Here is a 22,971-nt window from a genome sequence, read left to right on the forward strand (position 1 = left end):
CCCACCTCCATTTTACAGGTGAGGAAAGAGAGAGACAAGGAAGTGAAATGTAAAATAGTCTTTAATTTCCAATCAATGGAAGAAATTATTCTCCTCCTCCATTAGAAGGTCCCCATAAATCCAAAAATCTACATAAATTCAAATAAAACAACAAAATGTCCCTCCAGACCAGTGGTTTTCCTTTCCATTCAGTTATAAAGCTATCTGCCAAGGCCCAAACTAATGGGAAAGAGTTATTCCTTAGCATATGCTCTGGTGAGCCCAAAAGGAGAAGGGAAGCAGGAATCAGTGGATAGGGGACAGGACTGGAGTTTAGGAAACACGGATGCTATTCCTGGCTCCACCACCTGCCTGCCGTGTGACCTTGGGCGAGTCAATCTCCCAGCCTCTTTTTCCCCTCCTGTCCTATGTCTTGTGTATTTAGATTTTAAGGTCTTCGGAGCCGCTCAGTTGCGGCCACTAAGTGCAGCCGCGAAGCAATAAATAATACCTGATGAAACTTGCAATGTACACGTTGACAAAGGTAGCCATCAGGTATTGACAGTCAAAGCGATCCATGATCCCGCCATGCCCTGGGATTGTGTTGGCGAAGTCCTGTGCAATCACAAAAGTTTCACTGAGCTATGCCTAAAACCTGTTATCCACATTTACTGCATACATGTAGCGTGAACGCACTGTGTGACACTGCATTCTCGCAGAACATCTGCCGATAGCACTAAATGCAGCCAGACTAAGGATGCTATTCATCTCCCCTCCCCAAAATTACTTTTTCACCCAGCAACACTTCTTGCAAACAAGCATTAGTGCAACATAAGGACTGAGGAGCAGGAAATTCCAAAGAGGGGTTAAAGTTTTATCATCTAAAACCCTGCCCCCCTGAGCAACCTGTATTTTATCGTATAAAAAGGGTTTATATTTACATATAAAGGACCCTATATATGTGCAATGTGTTGGAGAAAGCTTCAGCTTGTGGAATTTCCTGATCTGCAGGTACTCAGTTTCTCAGCCTCAATGTTGCATCAATGCTAATTTTAGCATTTCACTGACAGAAGCCTCCTCCTAGACCACCATCCTCTGACCTGGGGCATTGTTTATGGTGGTGACAAACAAATGTGCTAGCTTCAGATGCACCGGCTGTCTGATAGCTGACTTTGGCAGAAGGGGGCTACCCATACACTACCTTGATTTTGAAGGCTCTCTTAAACCCACTAGCAAAGAATCCTCCAAAGGGCCCGATGAGGGACGCAAAGGTGGAGAGGGCGATGCTGTGGATCTGGAAGGGGTACATCCGGACTGTTTTCTGCAAGCAAGGAGGGTCAAAGTGGGAGAAGGATCAGAGAAAGGCATTGTGCTCCATTGAAATCTATCCTAACCCTGCCTTACTAGAGTTCAAGGACAAGTTTTTCAAGCAACTAGTGACTTTGGAAAGCCAACTTGAGATGCCAAGTTTTCAGAAAGTGCTGTGCATCTGCCCTCAAACTCAGGCCCCTTCAAGGCACTTAAAGTTGGGCACCTGAAGTCTGTAGCTGCTTTTAGATATCTTGACCAAGGTGTTGATCATCACTATTTAAACCCAAATCTGCAAAGACAAATCTCATACGCACACTATACCACAATTCACCCCTGCTTGACATCAGAGCAAAGCCAGGGATATATCTGGCCCATTTTGTCACTGTTTCCTTGCATTCCCCCGTCTGTCTGTATCCATCTGTTGTCTCTTGTCTCACACTTAGGTTGTAAGCAGCCTAGGCATGGATTGCATTTGTTCTGTGTATATACAGTGCCTAGCACTGTGGGGTCCTGTTCTACAATTGCAGTGCCTAGGTACTCCTGTAATCGTCTCTCTATTTTGCTAGATCACTTCATTTACATGCAGAGCCCTTTCTTGCTTCACAGAAAGCTGAGCTGGAAGAGACCTTTCTTGCCTACCTCACCATCTCTATCAGGGTAAGATTGTTCCCTACAGCATGTGCTCCTGGGCTCTGTCCAATTTAGTCTTAAATAACTTAAGAAATCTGGCTTCCACCACTTTCCATGGGAGATTATTCCATGGTTTAACCAGTCTCACTATTAGGAGAACATCTCCGAATATAAAGTTTTCCTGGGTCAGTTTCATGCAGTTACCCCTTGCTGCATTAGTTTGTAGAATCTTAAACTAATCCCGTCCTTCCTGGGCATTTCCGGCCCAGGTAGTGTATCCCGTTTTAAAGACTATTGCCAAGCTATCCATCACTGAGAATGCACATGCAGAGTCCTACCCAGCAAATGACAGACTGAATCACCAGAGGGATGTTATACTCTTGTAGCTGGAACAGCTCAGATGGTTCACAATCCACAGTGAAGCTGTTGGAGTCGTTATTGAATTCCACAGGACACGTGAAGCACCGGTATCCAGACATCAAGTACGACAGCTTGGTTGTGGGAAGCAGAAAAGGCAAGTCAAGAGAAACTAAGGATACAGGCAACATAAAATTCACACCTTGGCTTGGTTGGTTATTGGGAGGGTGGCCGTTAGGCTGTGGAACTCCCTCCCCAGATCTGGTCATTTCTCCCTACACAATCAGCTACTGAAACGGTTTTTCCTATGGCTTCTCTTGGCACCATATTTATTGCTGTCCCTCCTTCTCATCCTTGATTGCTCCATTCCTAAGGATCCTTGTTTTTCTCCTTCCCCTCCACCTCTGAATGTTATTTTTCCCCCTTAAATGTTCTTCAATCTGTTTTTATGTTGCAACATATTAATACTGCAATGCACCAACAGTAGAAAATACAGATCTGGGCATGCATCCCCCTCATCAGATGGCTCTGATACAAGCTTTACCCATTCACCTGAACACTGGAAGGAGGAATAACACCCTCTAAGAGAGAGAGCTGAGATTCAGGGCTGTGAGTCAGCCACATCCTTGGTTCATTAAGCTTACTCTCTTGCAAAGCCATTAAGTTGACTAGAGGCATGGTAAGCGACTTCTTTTCATATACATCAGCTCGGAAGGCAGCAATCAGAGTAACTGCATGACCAAGACAGGGCAGCTCCATCCAGCCAACTTGCATTAATGAAAACCTTCCTTAACAGATCACAACAGCCTGACAAATTAGGACAGTCCTTGAACTTTTCTGTCTTCATCTGAATTACCCAGCTTTCTCTGGACTTCAGACAACTGCACAGATATATTAAATGTGGCTTTATCCCCTCTCCCCACCCCCAAAAAGTCCCACGGGGGATAACATTCTGAGACCAGAGCGCTGAGCTCCCCACACAACCTTGAGGCAGATACTACAGAAGTGTAGCCGAGCAATCACTTCAGAGGATCTCAAAATGCTTTGCCAACATGACAGCACCCACTGAAATGTTGCAACCTCCCAGCATGCACAGTGGTAGTAGGCAAGAGGAAAAGTCTAAGCCTGGGACACGAGGGCTAAAACACTGTTGTTACAAAGAAAGCCATGGCAAATCACTAGTGTCCAAGCAGAGCAGACTGCGTCCTCTGCCACCCTGGCCTCTATCTGTACAGCTTGTGTGGCACTGGGAAATCCCATGGAGTCTGGATGCTATAGGTCTGAGAATATCAAGGGCCACTTGAAAGGAAGCCATTTCTCAGCAGTGGGTTTGAGTCATCCTCAACGGAAGGCAGAACAAGTCAGTTTAAAGCCTGCTGTAAAACTTCAGGTGACAACTTGGGTGGAAGAGAGCACAAAGCTTTCGTGTATTCCTTAGCCGTGGCAGGCGGACTGCACTGGCATGTCTTACTATGGAGAGAAAGCCAATTAAATGCCATGGTGGGCTACCTACCAGCAGTCCAAACAGAACAGTGGCAAAGAACCCGCCAATAAAACCCTCCCAGGTCTTCTTTGGGGAAAGCTGCAGATACAAGAAAGAGAACATATTAAAAAATACCATCAAGGCACTCCCCAAATAGCTCTGCAAAGCCAATATCCACCTCCCACAGAAGTTAAATGGCAATCAATAACCCCAGCTTATGAGTTGTAACTGGGTAAAGGTCAATACATGCAGATAGTGGGACAGATCCTCTCACTGGGTCTGACCCTAACTCGCCCATTGGGGGAAACCCCTGACAAGGCCACGTTCCCAGAGGAAGAAGAAGCAGGCACATCACCCTGCCTTGCAGCCCCCAGAACAGTGGCCAGAATACACTGCAATCTGACTATTTTAAAGCATTTAATATAATCTTAGCAAGGTATGTATCTGAAACGTTACAACTTCAGGTTATTGGTCAAACACAGAAACACACCTTCATTTCAGCTATTAATGAAATAAAAGGCCCATAAAGGGAATGTTTATTAGTTGCTGGGATACTCAACCCACTTCATTAACAGCATCCCTGAAAAAGGTTAGCTTTCAGTGGTCCCCAACCTTTTTCATCTGGCATGCCACGGAGGACAATGGCGGCGGACAAGCATCCGCTGAAATGCTGCCGACAAGCGGCAACATCAATAGGCGTCACCGCCAAAATACCACCAACAAACAGCGTCATCCAGAGGCGTCGCCACCGACGCTGCTTGTCGGTGGCATTTTGGCTGATGCTCGTCCACCGGCCAGTATGCAGGTACACTTAGACGCCCCGGCGGGTGCCATAGTACCCACAGGCACTGCGTTGGGGACCCCTGGCTTAAGCGTTTTATGGTTTAGCCCAGGAGTAGGCAACCTATGGCACGCATGCCGAAGGCGGCATGTGAGCTGATTTTCAGTGGCACTCGCACTGCCCAGGTCCTGACCACCAGTCGGGGGGGGGGGGGGGGGGCGGCTCTGCAGTTTAATTTAATTTTAAATGAAGCTTCTTAAACATTTTTAAAACCTTATTCACTTTACATACAACAACAGTTTAGTTATATATTATAGACTTATAGAAAGAGACCTTCTAAAAACGTTAACATGTATTACTAGCATGCAAAACCTTAAATTAGAGTGAATAAATGAAGACTTGGCACACCACTTCTGAAAGGTTGCCGATCCCTGGTTTAGCCCATAAGGAAAAAAAACTAATATAGAGGAAGTTTTTCATTACAATACACTATTTGGTACCATTAGTTTGACATTTTCTCATCACTATGGAAAGCTGGTCTCACTGCTGACTGTACATTTAGTCTAGAATTGTTCTCACTGGCTTTTTCAAGTCAAATATTCAATAACTCCAGCCTGCATACACTGCAATAAAGAAGAAGTATTTCTAAACTACCTCCTCTGATATGTAGTCGGCAAGCCCACACTGCGCTGTACAATGCAAGGAAGAGTCCATGCTCCCAAAGAACTTCACCAGGTAACTAAACTAAACCTTTGTAGGAAACAGTGTTTTAACCATTAGCATGCAGACAGAACTTAAGTAAGGGCCTGATCAGTAGACACTGGATCAGGATCTAAAGAGGTGCAATACAGCACAAATGATACACAAGCCCTGGGAAGTCTTCCTTCATATTCTTTCAAAGAGTGACTGACGGGTGGAAAGTTTTTAGGCTGGGATCTAAGTGCAAAGGCAAGGTCCACCACCCTGATCGATTCTCCAATCTTGGGTCAAAGGCTCCACAGCAACACAGAGCCTGAAGACAGGGCTTTGCACAGCTGACAAACCTTGATGAGCGGGGTGCGGCCAAAGAAAAATCCAAACATATAGGCCATGATGTCATTGCAGATCACACATGAAATCGGGACAATGAACCTAGAAGGAAGGAGAGAGAAGCCATTCATAACGGGCAAAACTACAGGAGTCATTTGAAGCTTAATCGCAATATGTTACGCAAGTGGGCACTACCTGAACATGGGCAAGTCTGATATGGCTACACCATGTCAGACTGACAACTGCAAAAGCCCAGGAGTCATTAGTTCCAAGGCCCTTGCCAGCTATCAGATCAGTTCTATGAATTCCCCCTTGCTGTATTCTGCGCTTGCTCTAACATGCAGTGGGCTGTTAAGCTGTCACTGTGACTAACCCCAGATGTAGCTGCATTTCAGGGGTGAGCCAGGTGCTCTGCCGTTTGTAAAGCACTTGAGAATGGTTCAGATTGCACACTGTACAGCATACTATAAGCACAGTAAAGTTCTTTCATTATTGCTAATACAAGGAAGAAGGCGGTTAAAGATATTGGGCTGAATCCTCCATTGCACTAACCACACTTGCTAGGCAGCAGCGGCAACAAACTGCCAAAGGGGACTGGTTATAAAGCCACTTTTCTACCCTCTTCCAACCACTCCTCCTTCCTAACGCTTGGACCTGGCGGCTGCTTTAAGTTACACAGGCACGACTGGCTGGAGTGCATGCTCTCTGCACCCACTCCCTATGCAAGTTAGGGTGACAACGCAGCTACACTAGCTTTATGCTATCTGGGAGCCTTCTCAATGCCAGAGGAATACGCAGCTGCCCCTTTAAAATGGCTTTCTGGCTGCATTGACTGAGTAGCGCAAAGCAATCTGAAAAGAGCCAAATAATGGGCCAGGCTTTCTTATGCAAAGCATGCTGTAGTCCCTCATAGAAGGCACATCCTAGCCTATACTTGTTGGTTAAAAGTTTTAATAAATAGCAAGGAGAAATCAGGAGCATATACTATGCAACACAAAGTGAAGTAACACGTAACAGGCATCAACTCACCAGATCATTCCTTCAAACAGGTTGTGAATGATGAGGTGCGACTGGGTAACAACAATTAGCAAAGTCACATGGGTCCAACCAAACTGGAAGAGAAAACAGCATGCAGCCCAGGTTGCCTAGAGACATTTCTCGTAACAGCCTATGGCAGAAACCAGACGCCGATGAATACTGTTTGGAGTGGGTCACGGCTGTGTGCATCTCAGGCACTCTGATCCCCGGCGGAAAGAGCATGATGTAAACACAGAGATGGCAGATAGTATCCATCCCTACTTCGGAGTTGAGCAAAGCAACATCTCCATTACCGTTCAGAGCCTGAGTGGGAGGATGTTTGACATTCCTGGATCAAGTGCTCTTGAGCCCACACCTATCCCACACATCTTAGTCTACTTTGACTAGAGACCTGGAACATAAGAATCCCCAAACTGAGGATGGTCCATCTAGTCTGACATCCAGCATCCATCCAGAAGGAAACAAAAGCATCCCAATAAAGGACACAGGTAGCCAATCTGTGCATCACTATACTGTGGTAGGGCCAATCTAAGTCCTGCAGGTGATTCCACCAACACCCTCCAGGCACAAGGTTTGAATAACCTTGTACAATCACCTTAGCTTGCACAGCTGAAAGGGTTACTAAGAAATGCACTGCAAATGCAGACAATGGAATTCACATTTCTAAGGAAATCAGTCCGTTCAAGAGCCAAATGCCAAATACTTCAAGCTGCCAGGAACAGCTTTTCCATTAAGCGGTATCACAACACCCAGGGGACACAGAAGCATTCACAGGCTTCTGTTCTTCTAAACCATATATGCAAACAGCCTCCGTCTCCCAAAGCTAATAGCTCTGGAGCAACAAAGCCATTTATTTCATCTTACCATGTAGAACTGGAGACGGTAATGCTTCTTCACCAGACTCAGGACAAACATGCAGAAGCCTTGTGGGAAGAGAAAAGAAAGAGAAGAGTAAGATCAGATAGTGCCGTAGTAGGAAATGCCTCTCATTTTCCATTACATCCGCCGTATCACTGTAGCATCTCTTGATTGTTTCGGCTACAGAACAGAATCAGCAACATGAAGATGATGTGCACTGTGGATGCAAAACAGTTAATTAAAGAATGGAAAATGTTTGTTTGTTTTTTTTAAATGACATATAGCCAATTAACCATGATCACCTCTATGCAGATTAGACTGTTTTCTGCCAACAGCTAATTATTTATTCTACCTCTGATCTTTCTGCGTAATATCAAATACAGAGTATTCTTCACTTACTTGTTTAATGGCACTGAATTCTTAATTAGCTGCTGCATCCACCCAGAGGTGGCTGCACTTACACAGTGATACTCTTAGATAACTTTACTGTCAGACAAACTGTAAGTGCTTTAGGGTCTCGGGATAACCCTCTTTAGCTCCTAACCTCCCTCTCCCAGTTTTTACCAGCCCCCCACACCTCACAAATAATATCCACTGGCGATCCCATGTTGCTACCGCTATTGGAAATCTGAGCACAGCTCTCAACAGCAAGTCCCACGCCATTTCTAGTTTGAAGCCCATCCTAGGGATTCATGACTCACAGTGAACTTGCTAGCTGAGAGAAAACACCTCCACTTAATCACCAGAACGGATGAGTTAAAAATAGCTCTTCAGTTTATCCCGAGTCTGCCTCTGCAGTTTACACTGACAGGGGAGTTACTCTAGGCTTGGAGCAGGGTTGCTGAATTGCCATGAAAATTCACCAGCAAAGGCAAGAAGTGCACTCACCCTCTCTTTATCCAGAATGAAAAAGAAAAGGATCATTTACTCACACATCAAAATATTAATGACCACGGCAAGTAAAACTTTGCAAGGCTAGCACAGGAAAGAGAAAGGAGGAAATTACCATTATTCTGCCTAGTCACTGCCCAAAGGAAGTAGCATCAAAGAGGACTGTAGCTTCCCATCTGATGCAGAGAGCGTTTTGGTTTAGGCAGGCTTGGATCCAGTTCATAACAGATGGATCTGAACCCCAAAAGACATCATTACAACTGCCACTGAGACATAACTCAAAGCCAGGAATCGCTCCACCTGCCACCGATGCTTCACTTCTGGCTCATTTCAGGGCAGGGGTGAGTCACATTTGGCCTAGAGGTGTGAAGGAAGCCTGGAATAAGGCTGCACGTCACAGGTCTACAGAAAGAGGAATATTGCTCCAGGGCTCTGAGTCAGGCACCTTTCCCTACTAGCGCTGCATTCACGAAGTGTGCGCATGCCAGGACGGAAGGCAAGATGAAAGGAGGAGAGGAAAGATCAAAAGCGAGTATCAAGTTCATTTAAACCAAGTCTCTAGAGAGAGTCAGTTAGTTACACCAACATCCTACCTAAACCAGACACTGTTTGCTGGGATGGAAGGACAATCCTCAGCAAGGAAAGGAGGATGTGTCTTTCTCCCAGCAAATCAGACAAGAAAAAAAAAACTGAGGAAGCGACAACACTGCTGCTCACAAACCCAATTACTTCCTATTTTGTAGGCTGTCTTTCACGACAAGGCCATCTTAGATACACAGTAACTGAGCACCTCACAAGCTGTTAGGTAGGCAATTGCTATTATCCCCGTTCTATTGGCAGGGAACGGAGGCATGTGGTGGCTACGTGATTTGCCCAAGATCAAGCAGGGAACTGAACATGGATCACACAAGCCCTGGGTTGGAACTCTAACCACTAGACCATCCTTCCCCGCACTCATATTTTGTACATAAGGCAGAGCAAATCCACTGGGGACACTGTACCCCTACCTGCCTACAGAAAAAAAAAAAAGAAAAAAAAAGTTGCATTTCAAGAGGCTGATGACGTAACCTCTGCTCAAAAACGGCAACGAGAAAAATTTAACCGGCGGAAACAAATAAAATTACCTGTTAAGTAGAGGGCAAAGGAAATGAAGCGATGGTATTTGCTGAGAATTCTCAAGGGCTCCTCTCGCTGGACCAGGGTGAAAAAGTAATCCGTTACCGTCTCGCCGTAGAAAAAGTAGTTTACACACAGCAGAAAGTACCTGTGGACAGAGCAGCATTCCCTTTAATAGGAGCCTACAGGGGAATGGGACATGGTTAACCAGTAGATCATTGGACTAGTACACTTAATAGGTTAATCAGCTTGCACTATCTACACTGCGTGCAGGGGAGGAGACGCCTGAAGGTTCACATACTGGGCGGCAGAATAATGGTGATTTTTATTTGAAAGTCTGCAGAAAATTCACTCACACTGTGGGGGTGGACAGGAGTAGAGGGTCAGGGCCTGATTCTCACTTGCACTAAGGTGCCTTGGGCAGTGTGAAGGAACCTTACTGCAAGTGTGTGTGGGGAAATTTAACAAAAAATAAAAAATAAAAAAATCAAGCCCCACATTTCTTCTAATCAAAACATTACAACTTCATGTAGAAGCTACGGCTTCATTAAATGCAAATACTTGGCTGTCACCCAACCCCTACATTATGGGAACACGCCAACTGCCCTGTTCAATTTTTGTTTAGTGTTATGGTACTTAGGAAGTTTTTTCCTTTAGGTGGCACTGCTTAACAGTCTTCTGCAGGTTTCTAGCTACTAGAGGCAGTGCCCCCTTCCTTCACTATGGCACACCATCAGATGCTGGGTGCAGCCAATATAGTTTCATCCCAATCGCACAAATACATTTCAGTGGGTAAATATCCCAGACGGCTCCCTACACCCTTAGACCTGAGCAATGCAACTGGAACCACAAAAGTCAAATGTTTACTCATTGCTTCGCTTGGTAACAGCATTCAACACCACCGCCTGGCACAAATTGGGAGCTTCAGACCTCGCTCTCAGACAAGCAATGGAACAACGTGTATAAATATTACACTGGTTGCACATCAATGAGGCGTCAAGTGAGTCAGAAGCACTCTAGATGAAAGGCATTATGCACATTGAGAAGGATCATATTGTGCTCCTTGACTCTAATGAAGACCGCAGCAGTCGCACTGCTTACCAACTGAGGGTCCTGAACCAGGGAAGCTCATATGAGCGATACACATTGTAGCCAATCGTGATAATCTCCTGGAAACACTTGATCTGGACACACATCACCTGAAAAACAAACATTAAGGAGCACCATCATTCACAGATAAACTAAATCAGGATCAGATAATCTGCAACGGGATGCTAAGTGCATGTAAAAAGTGGGAGCTTTAAACTAACCCTTACAGGAGCCCCCAAAAGAATTCTTCTATTGTCTTGCAAGTGACCTCCCCTACCCCCCCCCCCCACACACACCCTTAAAGCTGACATAAGGGGACTTCTCGTAGGCTGAGAAATTGTTCACTTGCTCAACCTGCTTACACCTAGAGCTAGCAGCTTTCCCTGCCAGGCAAAATACATTCCTAGTCCTACTCCCTCCAAAGCTGTGGGCTGGCCCACTCCAAGAGCTCACAGCCTCATTTTAAGTTATGTCAGCACTTCTAAGATTGTTTTTTCTATCATGAGTTTGGGTCAGTTCTGGGGAGACAATCCCTCCTTCACTGGTACTTTAACAAAAATCACTGTTCATCCCATGCACTCGAGGGGACTGGCACTTCAAGACCACCATCGGGAGAGGAATAGCTCAGTGGTTTGAGCACTAGCCTGCTAAACCCAGGGTTATGAGTTCAATCCTTGAGGGAGCAATTTCAGGATTGGTCCTGCTTTGAGCAGGGGGTTGGACTAGGTGACCTCTTGAGGTCCCTTCCAACTCTGATATTCTATGATAAGGGAACATGCACAGCAGGGACACAGCCAGATTGTAGTTGGTACAGTCTTAACAAATTCAACGAGGCTGCCAGGTGGGTTTGCCACAGCAGGGATTGGACCTGGAATCTCTGGGTCTAAAAGCATGCACCTCTACAGCCTGAGCTGAAAATCCTGGATCTGGATCAGCTCTAAACAGACTCTATCCCGAGATAAAGCCCCATCCCAAGCACATATTATACACAGAGTGCTCAATGGCAGACAAAAACTCAACCACATTCAGCTCTCCACGCACCTGGGCTGTGATAGCAATAAAGGAAACAGGAGGATTCCACCAAAGCGGCACCAATTAAATAGTAATTGTGACGAGGAACCTTATTCCCTGCAGAACAGCAATTAGGCAGCTTTCGGTCATGACCAAACAGCACCAGGTTAGTGCTGGGAACCTTGAGGCAAAAGGCTCTGTGTATCCATTAACTTTCTCAGCCATCTACATCCCAGAGAACCATTCTCCCATAACGGTCCATTTAACAAAGGGTTTTGAAACAGCACTTACAATCATCATTAAAACCATGGGTCCCAGGTAGATGATGATGAAGAAGAACGCAATCATTGCAAGAGTGAGGATCCCTCTGACCCACCAGTTCTTCCATCTAGATCACAGGAAGAGAAAAGTGAACGTTAGGCAAAGGGCCTATCTAGCAGGAAAGCAGCAAGAGATGTACTTATTATCTCTTCTGCACAGCCTCCTGGTGAAAGGCGGAGGCAGGAAACAGCAGCGTATCCTTAGTTCGGGGGTGGTGAGAATGTCATGCCATCCCATTAACCCAGCTCTGCTGCAGACAGAAATGCAGAAAGGGTCACACCACGGTCGTGTGGGTAAGCTCAAGAAGGGAGTTCCATGCTGGGGGACAGCACAGAAGGCGCTGAAGATTCGTTTGGGTGAGAAAGTGACAGATGAAGGTGGCAGGGAGTAAATAGGAATAGACAGTTACAGGGCCTTGCCTAGTCTGAATTAGTTTTGTAGTACTATGCCCCTTTTACAGACATAGAAATGGAGATAGAGTTGCCCCAGATCACACAGGAATGGCAGAACTGAGGTTCAAACTCAGGAGCCCCAACAGCCAGTACCCCCTCAGTCCACTAGGCCATGCTGCAAAGAAACCTCTCAATGATCACTCTCTAAATCTGCTGAAATAAAAGGACCGTACCACAATTCTGCCAAAGAAAAGCAAGCTCAACACCAGACTCGCTCAGCTAGCTCCAAAGCTCTCTCCGCAGGCTGAGAGCAGGAACAGAATACAGCAATTTAAGCCAAGCCAGTTCCTACAGAGGGATCAGTTACCTATGAGCTGTGTTGCTCCTGTCATCATCTACTGATAGAATAGAACATCCTGCCTAGGTTGGTGGTTAGTAAATAGTGGTTAGTAAAAAAAATAAAAATAAAATAAAATTTATTTAAATCAGATTTTTTTGATAAAATGCTTTTTGAGGAAAAAAACTTATCTAAAGTTAGTTTTAGATAAGATACATTATAGCTCAAAGATATCTCATCGTGGAATAGGGATTATAAATTCTAATTCTATAGTATGAGACAATATATTCATGAAATGTTTAAGAAAAATTTTATAAATGAGTTCCAGTAGTTCATGGATTAGGGATCCAATCTTATGGGGTTCCACAGATTTCTGTCTAGATTACTTAGGGTTCATCCTTCTATCTACCTAATGGGACTCAGTGCTCGGTCTAGAAGATACCATCAGAGATGCTTAATTTTGCAGTTCTCAAACTGTGCATTTGTCTCCAGAGGTAACATACTTGTTAACAGCAAAAATGTTTTAAATAAATAAATAAACAAACAAACAGAAGTGAGAAACAACAGACCTCAACTCTATTGTCACTCTGCACATTTATGTACAGAGTCAATCCCTTACCTCTCTCTAAAAGTGAAAAGTTTCAAATAGTTCAATGAATAGAAGATTGTTGGGGGCGGAATAGATCTGGACAAGGAGAAGAAGTCTGGAGATAAATGTTAAAATATGATGTTTGCTGTTGAAGAAAAAAAATCCAGAACCTTTAATGTGGTTGTTTTAGTTAAATAAAACAATTTAAATATCTGTCTGGTGATGTTCTCCTCCTAATACAGCATGGCAAGAAAATCCTCCAAATATTAATGATTAACTGTTGAATTGGAGATAGTTCACCTCCCAATGACTTCATTAATATCTGCTTCAATTACCTTTGGTAAATGAAATAACCTAACAATCATTTTCTGATATAGCTGTAAAACTAATCTGAAAAGTTTTCAAAATAAACCACTGTTTAAAAATGTTTTGTGTATACCTTTAAACAAACAAAAAAAACCCTACATCTATCCCGGAGTTGTGAAGAATATGTAATAAGGTTAGAACAATCAACAAGAATGCCCTTTTATGTAGAAATCTGTGATTAAATTGAGTCTTCCTGACTAGTGATTTAAAGCAAATCCACCTTCATTAGTAAAAAGGGAAAGTGCACCAATTTGCTAGGAGCCCCAGGAGCAATGGAGAAGTTTTATTTAGTGCTACCTTGAAGATAGGTTGGAGAGGGCCCTGTTTAAGACCTCGGGAGTGTCATCTGATGTAGGTGCAGGAGGGGCCCCTCCGAACTCTGATTTGCTTTCACTGTCCGATGCAGTCTCTCCATCCAGCTTGTTTTCTGATTCAGGCTCCTGCAGGACAAACACAGCCAAACAGTTGTATCAGATACCGGTGATCGTTCTTTTGATCTTAATTTTAAAATGCACTAGATCAAGTCAGTCCACCTTATTCCACTCTTTATTTCCTCTCAGCACAGCCTGTAGCTAAAAGGAAAAGATGACAAGATATTCTGGGCTCAAACTGGCTTACTTCATTGACCCTGTTCTTGTTTGTGAGCCAAACACTTAAGTGATAGAGCCTATGGGGCAGAACCACCTGCAATTGAAGCCAACGGAGCACTGGGTCCCTGCAGGGGTACTCCACCTGCCCCTGGAGGAGGGAGGGCAGGGCCTGAAGTGCCTGCGCACTCAGGTCCACGTCTTCCGCCTCCAGGCACTGCAGAGGCTCCTTTATGGTGCGGGTAGTCCAGCGTGGAGAGCCCTGGCGCACGCCTTCCTGCGCCGCTTCCGAGGGCTCCGATACGACCGGCAGCTCCTTTATCTCGAACCGAGGGGTCTTCCGCGAGACCTCTCCGGGCTGCCGGTCTTCTACCAGGACCTCCTCCGGACCTGGAAGCTGTTCTCTGCGACCAGGTCCGTGGTGGCCACTGAGGGGGCCGACCTCCTCGCGGAGCCCCTGCTACACAATCCCCAGCTTCGTGTGCAGGTGGCGGAGTCCCCCGCGGTGCGCCGGAGGTTGGTCCTGGCGGAAGCTACCAGGGTCGGAGATCTCCTGGACTATGACCGGGGAGGCTGGCTGGATCCCCTGACGCTCGCTCAACGCATGGGGCTCTCCAGACCTTGTACTCCCCGGCGCATACTCCAGGAGGTGGAGGCCGCTTTGCCGCCCGCTGCTCGGGCCTACCTCGACCGGGTCCTGCGGGAGGGCACGCCCCGCCCAGCCCCTACCCCAAGCCCTCCGGACCTTTTCATCAGGCCCCTGCTCCGTAGGCCAGACCGGCCCCCCTGCCCCTTCTCCGCAAGCCGGCTGCACGATCTGCAGCCAGTCCGTTTCCAAACCGCGCCTCGGAAGCAGCTCTACGCGCTCGTGCTCCACACCCTTCACTTCCTCACCCTCGTGTCCCGCCCCGATACGAAGTGGAGGGACCTCCTGCCACCTCTGGAGGGTGAGGAGCCCCGGTGGGTCAGCCTCTACTCCACCTTGGTCCCAAGGCCCACTGGGGATATCAGTTGGCGGCTCCTTCATGGGGCCGTGAGCACGGGCGTGTACTTGGCGCGGTTTACCCCTGTCCTGGACACCTGCCCCTTCTGTGGCTTGAGGGAGACCCTGGCGCACATTTACTTAGAGTGCGCCCGGTTGCAGCCCCTACACCGGCTCCTCATTAACATCCTTTTACGTTTCTGGTTGCACTTTTCCCCTCACCTCCTTCTCTACGCACTCCCTATCCGTGGCCCCACGAAGTCCCGGGACCTCCTGGTCAACTTCCTCCTTGCCCTGGCAAAAAAGGCCATCCACGCGACCAGAGAGAGGAGGTTGGCCGATGGAGACCCCGGCGACTGTGGGGCTTGTTTCCGATCCATGGTCCGTTCACGCATCCGGGCGGAGTTCCTCTGGGCGGCGTCCACTGGCTCCCTTGACGCCTTCGAGGAGCAGTGGGCGCTGTCCGGGGTTCTCTGCTCGGTGTCCCCATCAGGTTCCCTTCTTATGACCCTTTGACCTCACTCCTGTCCCTGTTCTTTTATTAGTTGTCCCCCGAACTCAGTGGGTTCTGTGGTCCTGTGGGTCCTCCCTTTAGGCTGAGGGGGGATCCTTTAGCAGTGGGCGGGCTTCGCCCGCCCACTTTCCCAGACACCCAATAGATACTATGGACTTCAAAGAAAAGAGGTCCATTTTGTATCACCAAAGGTGCTTTGTAGTTGTTCTAAAGCCTGAACAATGAAGCAGAGGTCACGGGTACATGGGTTTGTCAAGACGTGTCTGGGAACCCCAGGTGGGTCTCTGAATAAGCAGTAACTCACAGAATTAGAGTGAAAGGTCTCCAGAAAGATGGGGAAAACTTGTGCTTTTGGAGATTGCATAGAAATGTACAGAGAACAATGGCTTAACTCATGTGCACTAAAATTAATGTCAAAGAAACCCCCAAAACACCAAGCAGGAAAAACACAATGTCCATAAGGAAGAATGTCTCATCATTTAAACCTGACTGTCCCTATAAGCCACCGCAGCAACCCAATACCCAGGACATGTACCCAAGGCACCACCCAATCTGTATTAGTGCAACACCCAGCTCAGAGCAGAGCCCCACTAAGCTAGGTGCTGTACAAACACACAGTAAGAAACAGTCCACATCCCAAAGAGCTTAGCAACAAAACAGGCAAGATGGACCCATGGGAGGGGAAACAAAGATTAAAGGAGATTTGCACAAACAGCAGAACCAGGAACAGAATTCTGGCGGGCATTCTGACTCAGAGTCCAGCACCCTGGTCACTAGGCCACACTGCTTCTCTTCAATCCTTTATACATCAAACAGCAGCAAAGAGAAAGATTTTTGCCTTCTGCAAGTGACCGTTAGCAGCTCAGTTTAGTACTCTACATTCCCTATTGTGCGGCGTGTGCCTATAATTATGGCTAAGATTATGTCACGGAGGTCACAGAATCATGACTACGGGAGACCTTCATGACATTTTCCACTTCAGCAGGGGGCTCGTGGCTGCCATGGGCAGCAGGGGGGACCCCAGAGCCACAGCAGTGGTGGGTGCTGGACCCAACTTCCTTATTTGATCAGTTATTTTTAGTAAAAGTCAGAGACAGGTCACGGCTTCTGGGAATTTTTGTTTATTGCCTGTGACCTGTCCCTGACTTCTACTAGAAAAACCAATCCACCACACATGACAAAATCTTACCTTACCTATAACATCCACACTTCTGTGTCGAGTGGTGAGTCATGCCCAAGTTTCAAGTCAGACCCCAGAGCCCAACATGTGCTAATTTTAAACCTCCCAAACAGGAGTGTGTTTTCAGGAAGTGCAGAGAGGAAACTAAGTCAGCAAATGCTGTCAGCTTTGTCAAACTTAATCTCCCTGGGCTCCTGCAACGTACCAGTGCTCTGCTAGAGGAGACAGCATCTAGAGCTGGTCCGGGAGAAACTCCCCAGTAAACTAGAGTAAACATACATTTCAGTGTATCTGGTTTAATAAATTCCAGCAGGAACAAAAGCAAGATCCTTGTTCACTCTCCCTGAAAGCAGGGGAGGATATATGCCCTTAGACATCAGGTAGCAATGGCCGCAAGCCAGATTCCTACAGACAAGGACAACCAAGCTGTCAGAGCAGTATTTTTAGGCACTTTCATCTGTTGCCACGGGGCGGGACATACCGACATCATTTCCTGGGGTGAGTGACCTATGGAATCAGAACAAAGCCACACCCCCAAACCTCCCTGTTGTACTATATACCACATCGAATTTGCTCAGAGCCAGTCTTGGGGGGAAGGAGGGTTTATTGTTCTTGCTTCTGTACTTTATTCCAAAATGAATAGCAAAAGCAAATAGGAACTTGAAATAAATCCGGATTTATGTGCTGAACACCCTACAGGACAGGTTTTGGGCTACATTCAGCGGAAAAAAAAAAAAAGTTAAACATTTGTTTTTATATTTTCTATGTAAAGTCCGCTGGCTCCTCTAGGCTTCCAGGAGTGACTGTACTACAATCAATAATCTTGTATCAGATACATGCCTCCACGCAACCAATAATTCTTTGAGTCTTCAAGTACAATAGAACTTCAGAGTTATGAACTGAGCAGTCAACCACATCCCTCATTTTCAACCAGAAGTATGCAATCAGGCAGCAGCAAAGAAAAAAGAAGCAAACAAGTACAGTACTCTGTTAAATGTAAACTACTAAAAAAAGGGGAAGTTTAAAAAAGGATTTGACGTGGTAAGGAAACTGTGCTTGTTTCATTTAAATTAACATGGTTAAAAGCAGCATTTTTCTTCTGCATAGTAAAGTTTCAACGCTGTATTAAGTCAATGTTCAGTTGTAAACTTTTGAAAGAACCACCAGGACGTTTTGTTCAGAATTACGAACAACCTCTGAAGTTCTACTGCATCCAAATCGTTATAGGACATCACATGCTGTGATGTCACTAGCTAAAAAGCAGGGGACTGAGCATGCTTTGGACATGCAGGGAAAGGATGCTAAACCTGGACTTGCGTTGAATCCTTCCCCCACTAATTAGGCTGGCCAAGTTATACTTATTTGAGAGAAGGCTCTGGAAAGAGATCACAGGGTCCCCTCCCCCCCCCCAAAAAATTGTTTCACTGTAGCTCAAGTATACTGCCCATGTAGCCTCTGGGAAAGTGCTGCTTTATAACTCTATATGGCAATATTTGGATAATCACAAGATAACTAATCTCTGTGCCCCTTACAGCAATAGGCGGCTTTGTTCTTGTGCCAGTGATGGAAGCGCACAGATGCACTAAACCAGAAGAATGATCTTTTCTGCACGGATACTCATGAGTCCTGAAATTTAGGATGGCACTTTGCCTACTTCACTCCAGGGGGTATGTGATCTTCCCATGCTGCACCCGCTACTCTACCTAAGCGCATCAGGTTGAGATGAATAGCACCAATCTAGAGAGGTCAAACATATTAACTTGTAAAAACCTACAGTATTTTATTTATTGTGCATTCTGCACAGCCACCTCTAACACGGAGCCTGTGCTTGCAGGCTGGGCACTGAAGGACTGAACATTTTGTGGTTAAAGCAGGAGACGTGGCCCCGAGAAGCTTCAGTTCTCACCCATTTGCAAAGTGGGTGAAATAATTCTTAAGTGCTTCGGAGAGGGTGGTGAGGTTTAATGTTTGCAAAGTGCTCGGAGACTAAGAGACAAGGCACCACAGACATGCAAAGTAACACTTTTATGCTTTATTTTCTGAGTCTGGGTTGGGAGGGAGAGAGAGATGGGGCAGACTGGATGGCTCAGGCAATGTCATCTTCAGTCTCGAGAGTATAGGTTCAACTCCCACCCAGACTGGCGGATGGTTATTTAAAACAGGATATGAGATTGTGGTCATTCTGCATTTTCCCGTTCTCAGCATGGGAGATTTCCACAGAATTCTCCATCTGGATCTTGCCATCTATTCCCCCACACAACCATCTCTGGCTGACACCAATAAATCAGAGTGTTCCCTCTGAGTCAGGATTAGGACATGGGAGGCAAAATAGTTTGTGGGAATGGGAAGGTATTTTGCCCGTGGACAAAGCACTTAGTCTGGAGCACCTTTCAGGAGCAATAATTTATTATACGCACACCCAGGCCTGACTTTTCAAGATGTCGATCACCCCTGGTTCTAAGATCTTACCAGAAGAGTACAAAAAAAGGAAGCCAACAGAACCCTGAACTGAAAGGGACACTGAAGGTACACTGCTAAATTAGGAATAATTTCTGCAGTATGTGTTGACTGTTCCATTTGATCCTGACAGGCACTGGAAGACAAGAATTTTCCCTGCTGGGAAAGTCACCAGTCAAGCTGACAGACAACATAAATTAGGTTTTCTTTTTAAAGCCACAGTGTCAGAGCAGCACTGCTCCCATGCTAATTCCTTTCTGAAACAGAGCTGGGATTATATAGGACACTATAGTGCTTAATAACATGGGTTAGGCTGGTAAAAGACTCAGTAATTTTCCATTATTTTTATACCTTATGTAAATTGCAATCATCCCTTAGCAAAACACTGGTTTAAAGCAGCTGACCAGGGTGCTAAATAACTTGCTGTTTAGCATGTGAATGATGTGCTGTGATCTGGTCTGCTTAATCCAGCTGTGGAATTTCCATGGTAACAACCTCGTGTGTTGCAATTACTTTCTTGATATGCAACAAACAAACAAAGCAGACAGATTCTTAGACAGTTTGGTAAAGGATGATCATCAGATATGAATACATCTTGCATAAAACTGGTTGGTCACAACAGGCAAAACAACCTACCCGTAGCACAGATGATGATAAATGATACAAACACAGAAGAATGGCAGGTAGAAAGATATGCCCATCAATACTGGCCTGTGATTGTAAGTGTTGATTTTTAGGTGACCGAATAAAAAAAAAAAAAATCCGGCCACCTATGTCTCAGGTAATAAGTGCAATTCCTATTGATGTCAGCATCAGCTGGGGACGGGGGCGGGGGGGAGATCCCAAAAAGCATTTCAATTTGGGCACCCGCAGAAGACATTCTGTAAAAGTGTTGGCTTTACCTGTGTTTATTACTAAAGAAAGTTATCTATTAGAGCTTGGAACCACAAGAGATTTAAGGGAGACTAATACCCTTTGTTTATGCTTGCAAGACAGACTATCATCCAACAGGCTCACGGAAGCGATTCAAGATGTGAGAACACAGCACCTGACACTTCTGTCTTGAGATCTTTTGTTTCCTATCACATATTCATGTTTTAAAAGGTCATGGGCCAGATCCTCCTTGCTCTGCTTTCTAGAAGCGTGCTGCTCTTGCGCTCGAGGCACTGGACTGGGATTCGGAAGACCTGGGTTTTCAATTTCTAGATGAGCCAACCTTCCTGAATCTTTGTGCAAGTCACTTAATCTCACTGAGCTTGTTCCCTATCTGTAAAGCAAGGACAACACAACACCTCGAGGTCCCTTCCAGCCCTATGTTTCTGTGATTCTTCTCCTCCTCTCCTGCCCTTGGTCTTGTCCCTTTTGAGTGGGAGGCACACAAGCTAGTGTAAGGAACTTAGCTAGGGACTTTATCATTTAATGCCTCACTGGCTTCACTGTAACTACTTGGGAGAATGAGGCTTGAAGGATTTGGCCTATATGCTAAGTCTGAAGCCTAAAAATACTATTTCAACCTCCCCACTCAGGCTACATTCTCTGCATCTGTCAGATCCCTCGTTCCCCAGCTGCTCCCCTGAGAATCGCTCTGGGCTACTGATGCTCCAAGTAGCCTTCTATTCAACTCCACCAGAGCAAAATCACTCTCTGCATTCACTGGTTCTTTTACATAAGGACATAAGAACTGCAATACGGGGTCAGAGCAGCAGTCCTTCTAGCCCAGTGTCCTGTCCCCAACACTGGCCAGTACCCAGGCTTCATGGGCAGTGTACGTAACAGGGCAGTTGGAGTGATCCCCTCTTGTCTTCCCCTCCAAGCTTCTGGTCACTAGAGGTTTAGGGTTTGTGCCGAGCATGGGGTTGCCTCTGACCATCTTGGCAAATAGCCACTGATGGACCTATCCGCCGTGAACTTATCCAGTTCTTCCTTGAACCTATTTATGCTTTTGGCCTTCACAACATGCCATGGCAATGAGTTCCACAGATTAACTGTGCATTGTATGAAAAAGTATTTCCTCTCGCGTGTATTAAAAGTGGTGCTTATTATTTCACCTGGTGACCCCTGGCTTTTATATCGTGGGAAATAACACTTTGCTATTTACTTTTTCCATACCATTAATGATTTTATAGGTCTCTATCGTGTCATGTCTTAGTTTTTTACTAAGGTTTCAACTGGTTTGCCCAGTTAAGCTCATTGGCCTGTAATTGACACGATTGCCTCTGTGAAAACGTTTCTTCAGCTGTGGAAGATCAACAAAATGGGGGTGATAACACTTTGCTCTTCCGCAAAGATGAGTTTTTGATTCTAAAACATCCCCTGTGGGCGTCTTATCTCCTTTTTGTGGTTGCAGATACTGAAGCCCCGAGAAGCTAAGAGATTTGCCCTCATGTCATATAGTGAGTCAAAGTCAGGAACTATACCCAGTGCCCCAGACTCCTCACCCCCTTTTCCAGCAACTGACTGTATTCCTTCCTAAATGAGAGCCTACACCGAGCCTCTTCCCTGCACTTCAAACAGCTGATTGCGGAGACCCAAAAAACAGAGTTTGTAGCAGGTTAAGCCATCTTCCAGGGAAGCCACCCCAAAATAAGTCTCCTCCTTCGTTTTCATATTTTGAGTTCCTTCCACAAAGCCCTTTTTGAAAAGTAAAACAAAGTGTGTGGGGGTGGGGAGGGAGGGAGGTCACACAAAGAAAACATTTCTAAAATTGGAGCTGTGCAGAGAGCTCTTCCAGGAGCAAAGCCAGACAGAGCCTTTGCAGCCCGTACTATGATCCTCTGATCTCAGGCTAGCACCAGAAAACTGTTAGTCTGATCTTCTCCTAGCCATGGCGTCCCCCTGCTGCTAAGCAGACACCCGTCAGGCATTTACAGAGACTGCTCTGCTCTATCTCTCACATAAGACAGATCCGGGTGTTATAGGAGCTAGGTAAGCATTCAAACAGCCCACCCTAAACCTGAAACCAAGCCTGAAAGTCAGGTCATTCTGGGGTAATAAGGACCATGAGCAGACAGCATCAATACATCAGTCCAGCAGAGCTGCAAGGTTCCCTCTAACTGCTCCCAAGTCTAGATTTTATTCCATCAGTGATGCGTTAGCAGCAGATCTTGAACCATGTTGCACACATGAAATTGCCTCACATAACACTGGGTTTCTATATGAAAAGGCTCAGTTACACAAAAAATAGTTGCATGTACTGCATCAGATACCAGGAAACTTGTTTCTAGTCCCTGCACTGCAAACACTCTTCAAAAACAAACACACACACACACACACACACACAGCCAACCTTTTTCCCCTTAACCTTTTTTGTTTGTCAACTCTCTATTTAAGAATATAATCTGCACTGTAACCAATTCTCTTTTATCTTTAACAGAAAAGCTAGTCATTAAAAAGTGCAACAGTTCTGGCTTTGTTTGAAATTTACACACCTCCAAAACACCTTTATTGCTCTTTATAGGCATAATTTCAAGCCCTTGTAACAAAATGAGCCCCCAGTTCCTTTCAGATGGAAGATAAAGGATGAACAAATTTGATGATGATAAAGTGCAAGGATGTAATTGTGCCCACAAAAATAGGACTCCTTGTTTGAAACAAGTCAAGCTCTGCAAGTTTAAAAAATATTTTTGAGGGTACAGAAGGGGATGGGGAAATATACTTGTCAGACAAAGGTCTG

General features: G+C 45.7%; 1 protein-coding gene across 2 annotated transcripts in view; it reads right to left on the minus strand.

The window, feature by feature from the left end:
• CDS2 (CDP-diacylglycerol synthase 2) overlaps positions 1-22,971 on the minus strand; it is a 45,806-nt gene that overhangs the window by 5,900 nt on the left and 16,935 nt on the right. For both annotated transcript variants that reach the window (XM_050940200.1, XM_050940198.1), the window contains exons 2-12: positions 13,876-14,018; positions 11,865-11,961; positions 10,575-10,672; positions 9,482-9,621; positions 7,473-7,531; positions 6,600-6,682; positions 5,585-5,672; positions 3,791-3,859; positions 2,259-2,411; positions 1,181-1,300; positions 491-594 (exon numbers count right to left, since the gene is read on the minus strand). In XM_050940200.1, the coding sequence (XP_050796157.1) occupies positions 491-594; positions 1,181-1,300; positions 2,259-2,411; positions 3,791-3,859; positions 5,585-5,672; positions 6,600-6,682; positions 7,473-7,531; positions 9,482-9,621; positions 10,575-10,672; positions 11,865-11,961; positions 13,876-14,018 (1,154 nt within the window). The remainder of the gene's footprint in view (positions 1-490; positions 595-1,180; positions 1,301-2,258; positions 2,412-3,790; positions 3,860-5,584; positions 5,673-6,599; positions 6,683-7,472; positions 7,532-9,481; positions 9,622-10,574; positions 10,673-11,864; positions 11,962-13,875; positions 14,019-22,971) is intronic.

The sequence above is a fragment of the Gopherus flavomarginatus genome, chromosome 2 (genome assembly GCF_025201925.1).
Source record: "Gopherus flavomarginatus isolate rGopFla2 chromosome 2, rGopFla2.mat.asm, whole genome shotgun sequence".
In the NCBI taxonomy this organism is placed as follows: domain Eukaryota; kingdom Metazoa; phylum Chordata; order Testudines; family Testudinidae; genus Gopherus; species Gopherus flavomarginatus.